General features: G+C 35.8%; 1 protein-coding gene across 1 annotated transcript; it reads left to right on the top strand.

Annotated features, from left to right (window-relative positions):
• Positions 1–1,579: 1,579 nt before the first annotated feature.
• LOC126381457 (programmed cell death 6-interacting protein-like) lies at positions 1,580–18,893 on the top strand. Its single transcript, XM_050030931.1, has 3 exons — positions 1,580–2,363; positions 2,729–2,952; positions 18,870–18,893. Exons 1-3 carry the CDS (start codon positions 1,580–1,582, stop codon positions 18,891–18,893), a joined length of 1,032 nt encoding a protein of 343 aa, XP_049886888.1.
• Positions 18,894–19,327: the final 434 nt, after the last annotated feature.

Below are 19,327 nucleotides of genomic sequence, written 5' to 3'. Positions count from 1 at the left end.
TTAGGCCTATTTTGATCGTGATTTTCGAATATTAAATTACTAAAGTCAAGACTGTATAGTCCTCAGATCTTTGCCTGCCTTATATAAGGCGAATTTAAACAACATCAACATCGGAAAGTATAACTTTTAAATTACTGTTATAACACGAACACGATACAATTTTAATATTATTATTTATGTTAATAAAACTAGTTACTTTTATTAGTAACAAGTACCAACTTAAGTTACTTCTTCGAATGTTAGGATTATAAAATTATAACCTCAAAAAAAGTAATTTGTTTTCGACAATAAAAGGAATTAAATTGAATTGATCATAATTATATCTTCTCTTGTTTTAGTAGATGGATAATGTTAAGACTTACCAGTTTAATCCACATTTTGTTTTATCAAAAAGAACTTACGCTCGTCGTCATCCACATTTTTTCTTTGGTACTGTTTCTAGCTTTTTTAGAGAAAAAAGCACTTGATTATGTAAGTAACAGATTTTTCGCACTATATCAATCATGTTTTTGTATTAAATATTGGTTTTCAATTAGTTTATTTACGGAGGCGAAGTGACGCGCCGGTGCACAAAAACCGTAATGACATTAGTTGACAGCTGCGTTCAGGAAGCGGGAAACTAACTTTTTTTTTAGCTTTGGATATGAGCTTTGAAAATTGTGACGATGCTGGAGCATAAGACGTAGACTACACTGTTAAAAACCTCTCGAACAAGGAGCGAGTATAATAACCACTGAACCTAGGAACATGATATTTAGTAGTTTTGGGTGTATCAAGTTAAAAAAAATTGGCTTTTGTAGATAAAGAAAAACACTGACGCGTAAATGTCAAGACGCGTATCTTAGTTTTAATTTCGTATTTTTATTATAATCATAGTTTTTAGTCGACTAATTTACTTGTATTTGTGTTAATTTTAGTATATAAAGTGTGTAAAATAGAAATTTGTGTATTTGAAGTGGAAATATTGGTGTAAATTCAAATCAGCTGATTGTCGTACGGAGACCAACGGACACCGACGTTACAAATTCGAAAATACGGACTAAAACCTGGGGAGTATTGCTTTGTTCCATATTATTACATTAGCTAGCGATAAATATTATTGCTATAACATAACAGTACACAGATCACACCAGAGATTAAAGTCCAACCTCACACCCGGCGCCGTTGTAGTCTCGCTTTGTTTTGACGTTAAGTAGAAACATAGTTGACGACAAAAAAACGGAAACACACAATGTTTTTCTATTTATTTACACACTTACAATAACATTATATTGTTGGCATTATATTGTATATTGTTGCAGTGTAAAACATAACTTTTTACTCCACAAATTAGACATAAATAACGTACACTAACATAATTTTAATTTAAGGTATATTGTATTTCTCTAGTTAATTTAATTGTATTCTTTTGGAGAAATAAATTTCTTAAACCGTAAATAACGTACACAAAGCATTTTGTTATGTAGGTACTTATTGCAGATTGCTAAGTAAAATATTATTAACAATATTATAGGTATTTTCTATTTTTCTTGGAATAGTTACTGCTGCCTTTCCTTTATTATTTCAGATTCTGTCTAGTATGGCTCCCTGCAGCAAAAAGGACTTAGAACAAAAACTGAAGCAAGCCCTTCTTGAACTACAGGCGTCTCAAGAAGAATGCAAGAAGCTTCTAGAAGAACATGAAGAGAGTGAGGCAGAAGTAATTAATGTAAATAATAGAATACTGTCTTTAAAGAACGAGCTCACCGAGTTAGATGGTCGGTATAAGGACTTGCAACACCAACGGGACTACTTACAATCCGTGATCAACTCACAGGATGAATGTCGAAACAACCATGAGGCTGCTCTAAATCGTATCAGAGAACTAGAGCAACAGGTTGCTATAGCCTACAATACAATAAAAGCTCATGAGGACGAACATTCCATCAACGAGTCACAACAAACTATGGCGTTATACAATGAGTTAGTCCGTGGAGAAAATTGCCAAAATAATGAGTCCATGACCATAGATCTCACCTCAATGAGTGATAAATATAGTGATGATGATGAAGGTTGTGAAGAAACACATAAATTGAGACAAGAAAATTGTGAGCTCCAACGCCAATTAGCACGTTTACAGCAATTATATGGGAATGCACAGAAGGAAATCACTGAACACATCAAGGCAACAGAGTCCCTGGTTATTAATACGGAACGGCTTGAGTCTCTGGTGCACGACCGAAACCTGGAGCTGGAAACACTCCGCGCCAAAACAAGCAGCGAGTCTAGCGAGGATTTGCAGCGCGGGGGGTTGGTCGTAATTTCTGGAGCCTCACCGTCCACTAGCGCCGCATGTACCACGCTGCGCGAGACCGCTCCGCGAGGTACCGCGCCCCGTAGGGCTGCGAGACGCAGAGCCGCGCCGCCCAGTGCTGCGTCGCCTATTGCTGCGCCGGCCAGGGCTGCATCGCGTAGGGCTGCGACACGCAGAGCCGCACCGCCCATCGCCGCGTCGCCTATTGCTGCGCCGGCCAGGACTGCATCGCGTAGGGCTGCGACACGCAGAGCCGCGCCGCCCAGTGCCGCGTCGCCTAGTGCTGCGCCGGCAAGGGCCACATCGCGTAGGGTTGCGACACGCAGAGCCGCGCCGCCTATTGCCGCGTTGCCTAGTGCTGCGCCGGCAAGGGCCACACCGCGAAGAGCTGCGAAACGCGGTGCGTGCTCCCCGACGGTGCGCCGCTGTCCGCAGTGATGTGCGACACCGCACCGCCCAACAACGAGCCGCCGTGTGCCGCGCTGCCGAGTGTCGCGCCGGCCGGTGATGTGCCGCCGGGAGCCGAGCCGCGGAGGGTCAGAGTCCGCGGAGCCTCGAGGCGCGGGGCGTCAGCGGCAGTGCCGCCTTCCGCGGCGCAAGCGCCTGCGGCGCCCCCGCCCGCTGCGCCGCCAGGTGGGGCGCTGCGAGGGCCCGGAAAGGTCGCGACCGCATTGCCGGACAACGTCGCGCCCCAGAAAGACTTTGTCCCGCGTCTAACGAAAAAGACTGTTGTGTTCTCGGACGATATAGGCATAGGTTTAGGACCACTTTTAAAAAACTCTTTTGATCATGACATTATTAATGTGTGCATGCCTGGCGCGTCATATTCACAAATCATCACAAAACTATTCCAGTGTAAATATGATGCGAACACTACCGTTATTCTTTTAGTAGGCAATAGTACAGGGCTCACAAAACAGCAGTTAACTAAGTATCATAGGTCGCTAATGACTGTTGAGTGTGGAAACTTAATTATTTGTTCGTTTCCATACTCAAATTCATTAGCTAGTGAGGAAAATAATTATATATTTTCTCTCAACCAACACCTTTACAACAGAACCTGTCATCACAGTAATATTATTTATTTAGATTTGAATAAGTTTATTCAAAATTGTTTAATAACGACAGATAGAATATATCTATCTAAGTACTTTAAAAAAATTATATGTTCAGTACTAGTTTTTTATATTACAGACATTTCTGCCAGACCAGGCAGTAAACTTATTGACTGTACTGTCTTCTACAGTACAAAACCTTTTATTGACGGTAGTCAGCCATGTACCACGAATGGTACTTCATCTTTAAACTAGACAATAAGACAAAAGAGAAGCTTGGAATATTAAAACTAGTTCACCAAAATATTCAAGGCTTCTCTGGCAAAGAATTGGACATAGAATTATTTTTAGAGACATTTTTTATTGACATTTTATGTATTACTGAGCATTGGTTTAAGGATTATGAATTGTTATTCGGTTTTGAAAATTATCATTTGGCTAGCGCTTTCTGTCGAAAGATCAAAATACGTGGTGGCTCCCTTATTTTTATCAGAAATAGTTTAAAATATAAAGAACGCAAAGATATTACTGGACTTTCGATAGAGGGCACTATGGAGATTTCATGTATAGAAACAGAGAAACATATTGTTGTGGCCGTATACAGACCCCCATACAGTGCTAACTTCACAGTTTTTGAATCAGTGATGGAAAATGTACTGAAGGTCATATCCAAAAGTAATAAATCCATTATAGTGTGTGGAGATTTTAACGTTGATTTATATGAAGTAGATTCAATTACAACTAGATTTCTAAGTTTGTTTACATCATTTAACCTTGTTAATATATTTATGGAGCCAACTAGAATTACAGAAACAACTGCCTCATGTTTAGATAACATTTTTTGCAATTGTGATTTCCAAGATAACAGTATCCTTAACTGTTTTAAGTCTGATCACAGTGGCAGTTGGTTAGTTTTCCAGTACTTAAAAATGTGCAAAAATTAAATTAGTACTCGACCCATCACTGATAAGTCGGATAGAGAATATCGAAATAGTCTTATTAGTAACTTACCTTGTCCAAACTTTGATACAGACAATCCTGACGATTTTTACAGGGATTTCTTCACTATTATCCATAAAGAATTTGAAAATAATTTTCCATCAAAAGGTAGTTACCAACAGTCAAATCATTCAAGTTCAGGACTGGGCTACCGTAGGCATTCGCAAAAGTAGAAATACTCTTTATTCTTTATATGAGGAAAAAACGTATACACACGCTGATAGTTTCAAAAGCTACGTCAAAAATTATTCCTAAAATAGTTCGAAGAGTGTGTTACAGGCCAAACAGATGCATATTAGTAGTAAAATAAAGACCGCGGATAATAAATAAAGGCAGTTTGGCAAGTAATAATAGTGAAACAAAGGCTTCTAAACCGCGTGAATAGAATACAATATAGAATCGGGCACTGGGTTAGTAAAACAAGATAAAGATGTAGCTGAAGTTTTTGATAAATTCTTCACGAACATCCCTGTAAAAACTACAGAATCTCTCAGGTCCTCTCCTGTTCAAGCTGATATATTATTAAAAAGTAATGTTACTGCTTGCACTGAATTATTTGATTTTAAACGCGTTGATCCGAGTAGTATTGTTAAAGTATTCAAACAGCTGAAACTTAAAACCTCGAAAGATTTATGGGGATTGTCTGTCAAATTGATGAGCTCTGTTATTGATATCTTAGCACCATATCTAGCTTACATTTTTAATATGAGTGTTGAAAATGGCACTTTTCCAAATTTAATGAAAATCAGTAAAGTTATACCTCTTTTTAAATCGGGCACTAAATCAGACCCCACGAATTATAGACCGGTTTCTATTCTACCAGTACTTAGTAAAATTTTCGATAAAATTATTCTCGACCAACTTCTATGTCATTTTAATTTAAATAACTTACTCCACAGCCAGCAGTTTGGTTTTACTAAGGGTCGGTCTACAACAGACGCGAGTGTGACATTTGTTCGACACATTTTCGATGCTTGGGAGAAGTCGCAGAATGCCGTAGGAGTATTCTGTGACTTGTCTAAGGCGTTCGACTGCGTGGATCACGAGACCTTGCTTTTGAAATTGAGGCACTATGGACTAAATAATGGAGCTCTCAGTTTGTTAAATTCATATCTAGGTGGTAGGATACAAAAGGGTACAAATCAATAGTACAACTTCTTCGGGCTCTCATGTTCAAATGGGAGTTCCTCAAGGATCCTTTTTGGGTCCGTTTCTTTTTTAGTGTACATAAATGTTTTACCTTATGTAGTACAGAACCAAGCTGACATTGTGCTGTTCGCGGATGACACTTCTCTTATATTTAAAATCGACAGAAAGTTAGAGGAATTTGACGAAGCAAACAGCGCTGTGTCGCAGGTTCTAAGTTGGTTTACAGTAAATAACCTAGTTCTAAATGCTAAGAAAACGAAGTGTATTAAATTTGTTTCTACCAAACGTAAAGAAAGTAAATAATAACATTAAAATTAACGATGAGAAACTAGATTTTGTTGAACACACAGTTTTCTTAGGAATTACTGTAGATTCAAAACTTCAATGGGGCCCACATATTGATCACTAGCGGGCAAGCTAAGTTCAGCAGCATATGCCGTCAGAAGGATCCGACAACTCACAGATGTACCCACTGCTAGACTTGTCTACTTCAGCTACTTCCACAGCATAATGTCTTACGGTATTTTGCTGTGGGGTCGAGCCGCTGATGTAGAAACTATTTTCAACATTCAAAAAAGAGCAGTTCGCGCTATTTATAAGCTGCGTTGTCGGGACTCTTTGAGGGAGCTGTTTAAAGAAATAAATACAGGGGTGTTAGTGACATCGTAACGAATACTGAGGGGGATGATTCAGATCAAGATTCTGAGTTAAATATCAAGTGGATTTTCCGTCGCAAAATTCATGTTTTTTTTAGTTGTTTTTTAATTATTTTTTAATTCTATACTTTTGCGATCGAAAATTCCACTTGATATTAACTCAGAATACTGAGCTAAATCAGCCCCCTCAGTATTCGTTACGATGTCACTTACACCCCTTACCAGTACTACAGGTAGCCATACAAGTAGGTATGGGTGTTAGTGACACCGTAACGAATACTGAGGGGGATGATTCAGACCATGATTCTGAGTTGATAATAAGTGGAATTTCCTGTCGGAAAATTTATGAATTTTTTTTAATGTTTTTTAAATTATTTTCCGTTCCATACTTTTGCGACGGAAAAAGCCACTTGATATCAACTCAGAATCATGGCCTCAATCATCCCTCAAAGTTTTCGTTACCGATGCCACTAACACCCTGTATACTGACTGTCGCAAGTCAATATATATATGATAACATTATGTATGTACGTAAAAACTTATCTCTCCTTCCGAGAAACTGTGAAAGGCATACTTACAATACAAGAAATAAACATAAAATTGCTATTCAAAATTCTAGATTAAGTAAATTAAATTCATCTTTTTTGGGGGTTATGTATACGTTTTACAATAAGCAAAATTAAAAATTTTGGAAAAACCCACGACGGTAAAAATATCATCGAAAAAGAATAAAATAATTCAAAACCCCCGACATAACCCAATTATAATGTAACGAAATATTATATTAGACTTAAAAATACTTTCTAAAAAAGAGTTGATATCTCGAGACATCGGTAATAGATATACTTAAGTACCTAAACAATGTATATGGATGTTTACAGTTTTTCCTAACGTGTCTGTTTCTCGAAGATATCCTTAAATGTAGCGATAATAATTTTACCAAAATACATAACCGATGAATATCCGTCGGTGGCTGCCTTTTCTATATAAAATTTCAACAAAAATTTAATCATACTCATAAGTGTATTTTAAATCGTCGTTTAAACATCTACAATTCTTCAATAATTGTATTAACGTCACTAGAAAAACTTTAGCTGGGTTAATGGCAGCCCCCGACGATATTCCTCGTTATGTATTATGGTAAAATTATTATCGCTACATTTAAGGATATCTTCGAGAAACAGACACGTTAGGAAAAAACTGTAAACATCCATATTCATTGTTTAGTTACTTAAGTATATCTATTACCGATGTCTCGAGATATCAACTCTTTTTTAAGAAGTATTTTTAAGTCTAATATAATATTACGTTACATAATAATTGGGTTAAGTCGGGGGTTTTGAATTATTTTATTCTTTTTCGATGATATTTTTACCGTCGTGGGTTTTTTCCAAAATTTTTAATTTTGCTTAATTTTATTTCAGACTTTTTAGAGAGCATATACGAATTATAATCTATATAATGTGTAGGTAAGATCTCGCAAAACAATAAGTGTGATTCATCCTACCACATAATATTAAGTCCCTCTATAACACTCATCTGAGAACAAGCACCAATCACCCACGAACTCATTCCTGAAATCCGCATTGAAATCAGACAATACGTTTTAATTTTAATAATATTGCAATATAAACGTTTCACACTAATATAGCAGCGCCTCCTAGTGAGTTAATATCATAAGACTTATCTTAGACCATGCACCATTCAACTACGAACCCATTGCTGAAAACCGCATTGAAATTGGACAATTCGTTTTAATATTATTGCAATACTATTTTTCACTAATATTGTAGCACCCTCTAGAAAGACGTAATTTTTATATTAGTTGGGAACATGCACTAAGCTACCACGTACACATTGCCGAAAACAGAATTTATTGTAATCGGACATTTCGTTTTGATTATATTGCAACATTGTTTTGCACTAATATTGTGGCACCCCCTAGTGAGTTACAGCCATGACACCTGTCTAAGAACATGAACTCATCAAACACAATCCCGTTATTGAAAACCGCCTCAAAATCGGATCATTAGTTTAAAAGATAGGTGGTAACATTACTTTGCACAAACGCACACACAAACATCTCTCACCCTAAAACGCATATACCTGCTCCGTTCCGTCGTGGGTAATAAATGTAATTAAAATTATACTAACCGTAATTAACAACACTTTGCTTTACTTAATACATAACATACATAAACTGCCTATATACGTCCCACTGCTGGGCACAGGCCTCCCCTCAATCAACCGGAGGGGGTATGGAGCATACTCCACCACGCTGCTCCACTGCGGGTTGGTGGAGGTATTTTTACGGCTAATAGCCGGGACCAACGGCTTAACGTGCCCTCCGAAGCACGGAATCATCTTACTTTTTCGGACAATCAGGTGATTCAAGCCTGAAAAGTCCTTACCAAACAAAGGATAGTCTCACAAAGTGATTTCGACAATGTCCCCATCGGGAATCGAACCCGGACCACAAGATCGTGAGCCTAACGCTCTAACCACCTCTCTAACCACGAACGAATTACCTAAAGCACCGTTTTATAGTTAGAACTTGTAGCAAATATAATGATAAATACAATAGCATTGACATATTTCATCTTAAGCACAATCAATTTGTATCTGCCCTCAAAACGTTGGAACAAATGTAGCATCAACTTTTCTTTCTATTTTTGTATTGCTTGCTTACTTAATTTATTTATTGCTTCTGTCTACTTCTCAGTGATGCATGTATTAGTTATAAGTGGAGACTTCATTGGCTAATGTACAAACTATTTGCATTTTTAAATTGTTATTTAAGCTGTTTGTTTCCCGATTTGAAATAAATAAATAAATAAATAACCACTAGACCACGGAGGCTGTTTACTTAATACTACCTGATTATTGAGTGATGGGTTCAAGTTTATGAATTAAACTAGCTGGTACCCGCGACGTCGTCTGCGTACTTTTAATTTGAATATTAAGGATTATATAAAAGGAACGGTATAGCATGTGATTAAAAGAGAGTAAGTAGGTATATTTAAAAAAAATAAAAAATATCTGTTTACAGTCGTTATAAAGTATCTATGTATTCCATTGAGTGGCAGAAATTACCTAGGAATATTTATCGGTCCCTTATGTCCAAGACACTTACAGGGGTCAGCGTCACGTTGTGTACAAAAATATTTTAAAATGACCTAATTTAAAACTTTTTTGTACACAACGTTTGCTATTTTGTTATTATTTGTTAAAATGTAGAAATTGTTTGGACTCGACACTCGCGAGCAGGCCACGTATACACCACGTGCGCTCCCCCACCACAAGACAGCGCCGTTGACTGCCGCCACACTTCGGCGAATGTGCGCGACGACGAACGACGACCGACGGCAGTGGCGGCGATGCAGAGTATTCGTTAAAAGGAACTTTATCTACAAAAGCCAAATTTTTTTAACTTGATACACCCAAAACTACTAAATATCATGTTCCTAGGTTCAGTGGTTAATATTTTGTATACAAAAAGTTTGGCTTCGTAGTTCCCGTTCCGAATCCGTTCCGTTCCGTTCGAATTTCGGAAAATCCGTTTGTTGAAAAACTCTGCACATCCTAAGAGACCTACGTACCAAGTTTCATGGTTTTATCTTCAAAAATGACGAATACCCATACAAACATTCAACCCGTATTTCACCCCCCATACTGGTAAAAATTTCAAAATGCTTGAACAAACGATTTTTTGTTTGTTATTTAGTGCCTAAACACAAAATTTAATATTTTTATCTTGAAAAATGACGAACCTCATAAAAAATTTCAACACCTATTTCATCCCCTCAAAGATCGAATTTTCAAAAACGCTTTAACAAATTGTTTTTTTATTTCTTATCAAGTTCCTAAATATAAAGTTTCGTGGTTTTATCCCCAAAAATGACGAACTCCCATACAAACTTTCAACCCTCATTTCACCCCCTCACTGGTCGAAATTTCAGCAACGCTAGAACAAATGTTTAATTATTTTTTATCAAGTGCTTAAATATAAAGTTTCATGGATTTATATTTTACTAGCTGGTACCCGCGACTTCGTCTGCGTACTTTTAATTTGAATATTAAGGATTATATAAAAGGAACGGTATAGCATGTGATTAAAAGAGAGTAAGTAGGTATATTTAAAAAAAAATAAAAAATATCTGTTTACAGTCGTTATAAAGTACCTATGTATTCCATTGAGTGGCAGAAATTACCTAGGAATATTTATCGGTCCCTTATGTCCAAGACACTTACAGGGGTCAGCGTCACGTTGTGTACAAAAATATTTTAAAATGACCTAATTTAAAACTTTTTTGTACACAACGTTTGCTATTTTGTTATTATTTGTTAAAATGTAGAAATTGTTTGGACTCGACACTCGCGAGCAGGCCACGTATACACCACGTGCGCTCCCCCACCACAAGACAGCGCCGTTGACTGCCGCCACACTTCGGCGAATGTGCGCGACGACGAACGACGACCGACGGCAGTGGCGGCGATGCAGAGAATTCGTTAAAAGGAACTTTATCTACAAAAGCCAATTTTTTTTAACTTGATACACCCAAAACTACTAAATATCATGTTCCTAAGTTCAGTGGTTAATATTTTGTATACAAAAAGTTTGGCTTCGTAGTTCCCGTTCCGAATCCGTTCCGTTCCGTTCGAATTTCGGAAAATCCGTTTGTTGAAAAACTCTGCACATCCTAAGAGACCTACGTACCAAGTTTCATGGTTTTATCTTCAAAAATGACGAATACCCATACAAACATTCAACCCGTATTTCACCCCCATACTGGTAAAAATTTCAAAATGCTTGAACAAACGATTTTTTGTTTGTTATTTAGTGCCTAAACACAAAATTTAATATTTTTATCTTGAAAAATGACGAACCTCATAAAAAATTTCAACACCTATTTCATCCCCTCAAAGATCGAATTTTCAAAAACGCTTTAACAAATTGTTTTTTTATTTCTTATCAAGTTCCTAAATATAAAGTTTCGTGGTTTTATCCCCAAAAATGACGAACTCCCATACAAACTTTCAAATAAAATAAAAATAAAAATGTTTATTTCTTTATCTTGGTTATTTTACATTATCAGGTGCACGGAGGCTCCATTTAAGCAACGATTTGCTTGTGATAGGAAACTCCGCTCTTCTCTAACTAGATTTACATTATTATTTAACTAGGCTACAGTAATTAAGTAAAACTAAGTACATCGTCTTTACAAATCAAGAGGTATCATAAGTGTAAGTACTAGTTTTAATTTAAGGGGTACAAAGTTTCACATAGAGGCCGTAATAACGCTAAGGTACTAAGCGAATTTTATTTATACCTACAGTTTGCAGTGTGCGTACGTGTGTGTGTGTGTGTGTGTGTGTGTGTGTGTGTGTGTGTGTGTGTGTGTGTGTGTGTGTGTGTGTGTGTGAGAGAGAGAGAGAGAGAGAGTGTGTGTGTTTTTATGTGGGTATGCGGTTGGGTGTGAGAGAAATGGAGAGAGAGTGTATGGATCTAAGTAGATTTAACTATTTGGAAGTGGTTTTAAGTAGCAGTTTAGTTTATTTTCTGGTTTGAATTATATTTTCGATTTCTTGATATGTTTTGGTTTTTAGCCAGGCAACAAGGATTTTTTTGCAATTGAAAAATGTTAGGTGATATATATTTAGTTGTTTGTTTAATAAATTGTAGATGTGTGATGATTGTCTTTTATATTGGCTCATAGCATAGGTGGTTTTAGTTTGTGTTTTATGAGCGACATCAAAATTCCGCCTTTTATTTTTGAGTAAGTTTTTGTCGTAAGGAAGAGATTTATGTTTCTTTTGCGCTAATTGAAGAATATAAAGCTTTCTGACCGTTAGTATATCAGATTGTAAATAAAGAGATTCGGTGTCATATCTAAAGGGCTTAAAGAGCATTACCTTTAAAAGCGATCTCTGTGCCCTTTCTAATTCGAGGAATTTGGTTTTCGTTGCGCCACCCCATATTGGCAAGCAGTAACTTATAATTGACTGGGCTAATGAGATGTAAATTTGTCGTAACAGTTTTTTTGTCGCTACATGTCTTAGTGTTTTAAATAACCAAATAAATTTGCGAACTCTCTTCATGATTAGTTCTGTATGTTCGTGCCAAGTGAGCTTTTGGTCAACCATTATACCCAGATATTTTATGGATTGTACTTTATTTAAAACTGTACAGTTACAGTTTACTGTTGATGGATTTGAACATCTGTGTATTTTTATTTTAAAGTCATCGTTTGGTTGTGTTCTGTTGTAGATGGTGAAGCAAATGTAATTTGTTTTTTGTTCGTTTAAAGTTAGTAAGTGTCCATCTAACCATTCCGCTACTTTAATTAATCCAGATTCAGTCGCAGATCGAACCTCTTCCCAAGTTTTACCGTGAAAGACAATAGCGGTGTCATCAGCATAAGAAAAAATTTTTCCCTTCTCGATATCCATGCTACATAGGCTATTTATATAGGTGAGAAACAATGTCGGCCCCAAAACGCTTCCTTGCGGTACTCCGTAGGTGACTGTCGTTTCCATACTGACGTGTTCATCTATTTTTACAGTTTGTTTACGCTCTGATAGGTAGTCCTTTAGTAGCGAGAGAGGGACGCCTCTTATACCTATATGTTCTAGACCCTGTAGAAGAATGGAGACAGATACCGTATCAAATGCTTTCTTTAGGTCCAGGAAGACCGCCAGACACTTATCTCCACTGTCTACAATATTAATAACAGTGGAGGTGAGGTCCAGTATAGCATCTTCAGTTGAGATCCCTTTTTGAAAGCCATATTGTGATGTAGCTAGAACATTAAATTTAGATAAATATTTCAAAACTCGGCTGTTTATTAGTTTTTCTAAGATTTTGGATATGGCAGGTAAAACTGATATTGGCCTATAATTTGTAGGATCGGCTCTGTCTCCGTTTTTATACACAGGCGTAATAATTGCCTTTTTTAATGCATCGGGGAAAATACCCTGTTGAAAACACAGATTTGCAAGGTGAACTATTATAGGAACTATGTCTGTGTGTGCTGCTTTAAGAAAACTTGGTGTTATGTTATCCCATCCTGCGGCGCTGTTTGATCTTAGACTCATTAATATAGAATGAGCTTCCCATTTGTCGGTTTCCATGAGTACGAATGATGACATTTGTTGATTACTGCGTGAGTCCTTATAAACTCGTAAAAAGAACGGAATTTTATAAGACTTGGTTAATTTAAAGATAGGATCTTAGGCACGGACACAGGCTACTTTTTACGGCGGGAAAATGCCTCTTTCCCGCGGAAATCTAGCGTGATCGTGTCAAGAAGCGCATGACGCCATAGCAACTGAAATCATTTTGATGTTTTTTTTTAAACTGAGTGTTACTAAGACTTCAAGTTACTATTTGATCACTTTTCTAACTTAGAGGGTAGGTAGGCGCCATAATTTAGGGAATTTATGATAAAATTTTGATGCAACTGTCTTTATTAAACAGTTATATCTCATTCCTACAGGAACCTACACATAGCTATAGCTAGCTATCTATTAACATTAAAACTCTTTCTAGAATCACATTACGCCAATTAATTGATCTGATTTGTATAAGTTTTTTTATTCAACTGACTGTTACATTACATACAGATAAAATCTAATTACTTACACCACATAATTAATATAGTACTACATGACTAGCTACGCTTTAAACTTGAGGAGGTAATTCGATAGACATTTATACGAACTTTAAGCCCAGTAATCAATCATAGTAATAAGGTAATACTCATTTTAGACAAAGAAACGGATAGGTAATCAGTTCGTCAACGAAATTATAACACCTACACTTAGTTTGTTTACTATTTAACGAGGGAAAATAATCCTTACTAATATTATAAATGCGAAAGTAACTCTGTCTGTCTGTTACGCTTTCCCGCTTAAACCTCTCAACCGATTTTGATTAAATTTGGCACAGACAATCTTTAGACCCTGAGAAAGAAAATAGGATACCTTTTATTGCGAAAAGAAGGGACGAAGAGATTGAAATAGGGGTTGAAAGTTTGTATGGGATATTTTAATTATCCATACTAATATTATAAATGCGAAAGTAACTCTGTCTGTCTGTCTGTCTGTCTGTCTGTTACTCTTTCACGCCTAAACGGCTCAACGGATTTTGATGAAATTTGGTATGGTGATAGATGATAACCTAGAAATGGTCATAGGCTATAAATAATCACGCCATCGTTCTTAGGGGGTAGGCAGTTGGCAGATAACTAAATTGATTTAGTGATTTGTAGTCGTTTTTGTTGGGACTTTTGCTCTTTCACGTCTAAACGGCTGAACGGATTTTAATGAAATTTAGTAAGGTAATAGTTGGTTATCTAAAAACGGTTGTACGATCAAATTGATCACGTCATCGTACTTAGGGGGTAGGAAGTAGGCAGAAAACTGAATTGAGTTAGTGATTTTTTTATGGTTTTTGCTGGGAGTTTTGTCTATCATGCCTAAACGGCTCAACGGATTTTGATGAAATTTAGTTAGCTGATAGATAGTAATCTAGAAAAGGATATGGCCTATTAATATTTATGCTATCGTACTTAAGGCGTAGGCAGTAGACAGAAAACTAGGTTAGTGATTTTTAATTGTTTGTTTTAAAAGTTTGCCTCATTCACGCCTTAACGTCTGAACGGAATTTTATAAGACTTGGTTAATTTAAAGATAGGATCTTAGGCACGGACACAGGCTACTTTTTATGGCGGGAAAATACCTCATTCCCGCGGAAATCTAGATTTCGTGATCGTGTCAAGAAGCGCATGACGCCATAGCTACTGGAATGATTTCGATGTTTTTTTTTAAACTGAGTGACCTCAAGTTAGTACTTGATCACTTTTCTAACTTAGAGGGTAGGTAGGCGCCATAATTTAGGGAATTTATGATAAAATTTTGATGCAACTGTCTTTATTAAACAGTTATATCTCATTCCTACAGGAACCTACACATAGCTATAGCTAGCTATCTATTAACATTAAAACTCTTTCTAGAATCACATTACGCCAATTAATTGATCTGATTTGTATAAGTTTTTTTATTCAACTGACTGTTACATTACATACAGATAAAATCTAATTACTTACACCACATAATTAATATAGTACTACATGACTAGCTACGCTTTAAACTTGAGGAGGTAATTCGATAGACATTTATACGAACTTTAAGCCCAGTAATCAATCATAGTAATAAGGTAATACTCATTTTAGACAAAGAAACGGATAGGTAATCAGTTCGTCAACGAAATTATAACACCTACACTTAGTTTGTTTACTATTTAACGAGGGAAAATAATCCTTACTAATATTATAAATGCGAAAGTAACTCTGTCTGTCTGTCTGTCTGTCTGTTACGCTTTCCCGCTTAAACCTCTCAACCGAAGTAGGTAGTTATTGGGCATTCTAAATCATCTTTTTTTCTCAATTTCACTCACAGCTCGCTCGCCCGACGAGCGAGCTTTTTCGCTTCATTTCGAAAAAAGATGATTTAGAATGCCCAATAACTGATTCGAAATTGTGGAGACCGATTGCAATTGAAAATCAACTAACCTTTGCTTATTGTGTTGTTTCGTACTGTGAATCATTTTAACATATATACTTAGGTCAACAACTTAAGATTTTAGTACATGACAGACGGCTCCGGAGATACACACGAGTGATGAAATTTATGAAACAAAAACAATCCTTGAACCTAAATAACGTTTGTCCTGTTACGAATGGTTCTAAAGTACACCGTCACGGTAAACTATTACCAAATTCAATTCGATGCATAGTTTGTGGTCCGTCAAACTGTGGAAAGACAAATTTAGTAATAGGACTTTTATTACATGAAGACGGTTTACGTTTTGATAACTTATATATTTATTCAAAATCTCTTTACCAACCAAAATATATCTTCTTAGAAAAGGTATTAAAATTGGTACCAAACGTAACATTTGAAAACTATACTGAAAGTGAAGAAATTTTGAGTCCTCATCACGCCAAGCCTAATTCCATAATAATTTTTGACGACGTAGCCTGTGAAAATCAAAACAATATTCGAGATTACTTTTCTATGGGAAGACACAAAAATATTGATTGCTTTTACTTAAATCAAACATATACCAAAGTCCCAAAGCAACTTATTAGAGACAATGCAAATCTGATTGTGCTATTTAAACAAGATGATATAAATTTAAGACACATATATGACGAACATGTTGGGTCTGATATGTCCTGGATACAATTTCGTAAAATGTGTTCTAAAGTATGGAAAAAACAATACAGTTATGTTGTGATTAATAAAGATTGTGAAAAAAATAATGGGTGTTATAGGATGAAATTTGATACATTTATTGTTCTCGATTGAACTGGTATATTAAATACATCATTGGATCTTAGCTTTCATTTGTAAACTGAACAGCACCGAAGTCAATCCCAAATGGAAAAAGACCTTAAACAACGAATCATAAAATCTGCATCTGCAGTGAAGAAAAAAGTGAAGATGATGAGGAATATTAAAAATAATAATGAACAAATTTTAGAAACTATTTTCGAACCAATATCCAAACCATTGAAGGAAATCGCAGCCAAGCCTGCGAAAGACCATATAAACGATTTTGAAAATAGTTTTAAAACTGAAAAAGAAGAATCAGTCGAAAGCGATAGTAGTTACGATTGTTCGAGCGAAGATGATTTAAATGAAGCTACTCCTAAGCCCCCACTCCTAAGTACTCCAGTCAACGACTCATACGGCAATAATAATTTTAGTAATGAATCATTCAAAACATTGGAGTCGGATTCAAGTCCACTTAAAAATGTATCATCGTGGTCTTTATCATCTGATGTTATACGAGATGTTCCTTTTGGATTAAGATATGATCGTGGAAAGCTTATGATGGGTATTACACGAGTGTCAGATGAAGAAGATGGTCTACATATTGGTAATCTTAATTTCGAAAAAACTCCAGGTTTTATGGAATTATTAACAAAAAAGACACCTAATCTGTCATTAGTTACAGAACAGGATAAACAAGCGTATAAGGTTGCGTTGCTTGAAACCAACGCGCATCGTAGAGACTATGATCAAAAGAAACCAATAAAGAGCAATAAGGGTTTAAAGTATTTACGTATTATAAAACCGCTGTTCAGACATTCAAAAGAAAGAGATTTTTCAAGTACCGAAAATCTTACACAAGGAAGAGGTCTTCCCCTGTTAAAGAAAGTAAATCAAAATACAGATTTCGTTTATTGGGATGATCCTAACGAATTGGTAGAAAGGTTAAAATTGCTTGTTGCATCCCGTGACGCTGGCAACACTGGGTTGGATAATGAAATTATTTCAATTATAGAAGAATTGCGTGAAGCTAATATTATTAAATAAAATAAGATATAATGACAAAATTTGTACAGTTGACTTCTATTTGTGCATTTGTTAACACAAAAATGAACATAGATAAATTTGGTCATCACGTACATAAACGTTTACGTCTATCAGATTATTTCGAAGCATTAAATGATACTTTAGTGAAATCAGATACAGGAGACTTTGATTTAAAGCTCACACGCTTACGAGGACTACCTTCTCCGTCATTTAATGATGAAGCAGTTAATAAACAATACATTGAAACGAAACTGAAACAAATATATTCTACCAAAGAATTTGAACAGAAAGTTAAAAGTGAAATAGACTCTTATTTAAAACAGTTTAAAGAACAATTATATGTAGCTTTGTCAGCTAGCTATTATAATAAGCCTGAAATCGATAAAATAATTGCAACTATATCAAACAAAAATACCTCTAAAAAAGCAGCATGAGTAAACAGAGTATCGTGGAAGAACTACATAAACCTGCGAGACGGAATTTTCCTCGTCGACCAACAGTTATTAAAGGAATCGATGATTTATGGCAAGCAGACCTTATTGACATGCAAAAATTTTCTCATTATAATAGTGGTTTTAAGTACATACTGGTTGTAATTGATACTTTTTCTAAGTTTTCTTGGGCTATACCATTAAAATCAAAAGCAAAAAATATGATTGTGCAAGCTATGCTAAATATTTTAGATAGTTCTGCACGCACTCCTTCTTTTTTACAAACAGATCAAGGAAAGGAGTTTTTTAACGCTTCTTTCCAAAATTTGATGAAGCAGTATGGTATTAAACATTATTCAACATTTTCTACAAAAAAGGCCTCAATAGTGGAGCGATTGATCAGAACGTTAAAAAGTAAACTGTATAAATATTTTAGCTTAGAAGGCAAATATAAATGGGTGCCGAAAATTTTAGATTTAGCTGTTACATCGTATAACAATAGTGTGCATCGTACTACTAAATTTAAACCGATAGATGTAAATAAGGAAAATGAACACATTATAAAAGAAAACATCCTCAGTTCACAAGTTAAAAGAAAAAAAACAAAAGCAAAATACCAAATTGGTGACCAAGTACGCATTAGCAAGCACAAAAGTGACTTTTATAAAGGGTACACACCGAACTGGTCTACAGAAATATTTAATATAGTGAAAGTTAACAACACTAATCCCATAACCTAATGCGTGATTATAATCAGATTTAGAAACGACTTCATCGCTTATACTGCTATAGAAGCACTCTCTCGGTGGTAACTTATCTTCCGCGTAAGATTCCCAGTTAGTCATGTATTCATAAGGATAAACACCTTTACGTCTTAATAAATTAAATTGTCGATTTTCAGGATAAAAGTGTGCCAAGTGTGTAAAACCGTCTTTATTTATATTTTCTGCTAATTTCTCTAAACTGGTGCCCAAAAATTTGAAAGAATCCACAAAACGGACAGGTACGTACTCTTGCTGACCTTGGTGATTTATTGTAAAGAATTTAGTAAAAGAAATATAATTCTCTTTGGTTTTGGCTATCACTTTAATGTCACCAGCAATGTCTGCTAATTCACGTATAAACAGATGACTGTCATAGCCTGATAAATTATGAAAAAAAATGGGGATGAATTTCGGCAAACGAAAACGAATATTACAGTAAGAATGTGCAGCACCGCGATAGCGACCTGTTAAATGACAGTGGTCCCTAACTTTGTCTTCAAATAACAGTTTGTTACACAAGTAGCAATAATGGGACTTAGAAAAACTTTGCTTTTCTTCATCGGTCAAGGGCAGCATTTTAACAGGATTGTTAAGA

This window comes from Pectinophora gossypiella, unplaced genomic scaffold (genome assembly GCF_024362695.1).
Source record: "Pectinophora gossypiella unplaced genomic scaffold, ilPecGoss1.1 Pgos_55, whole genome shotgun sequence".
Classification (NCBI taxonomy): Eukaryota; Metazoa; Arthropoda; class Insecta; order Lepidoptera; family Gelechiidae; genus Pectinophora; species Pectinophora gossypiella.
This window is presented reverse-complemented; position numbering and strand designations above follow the sequence as displayed.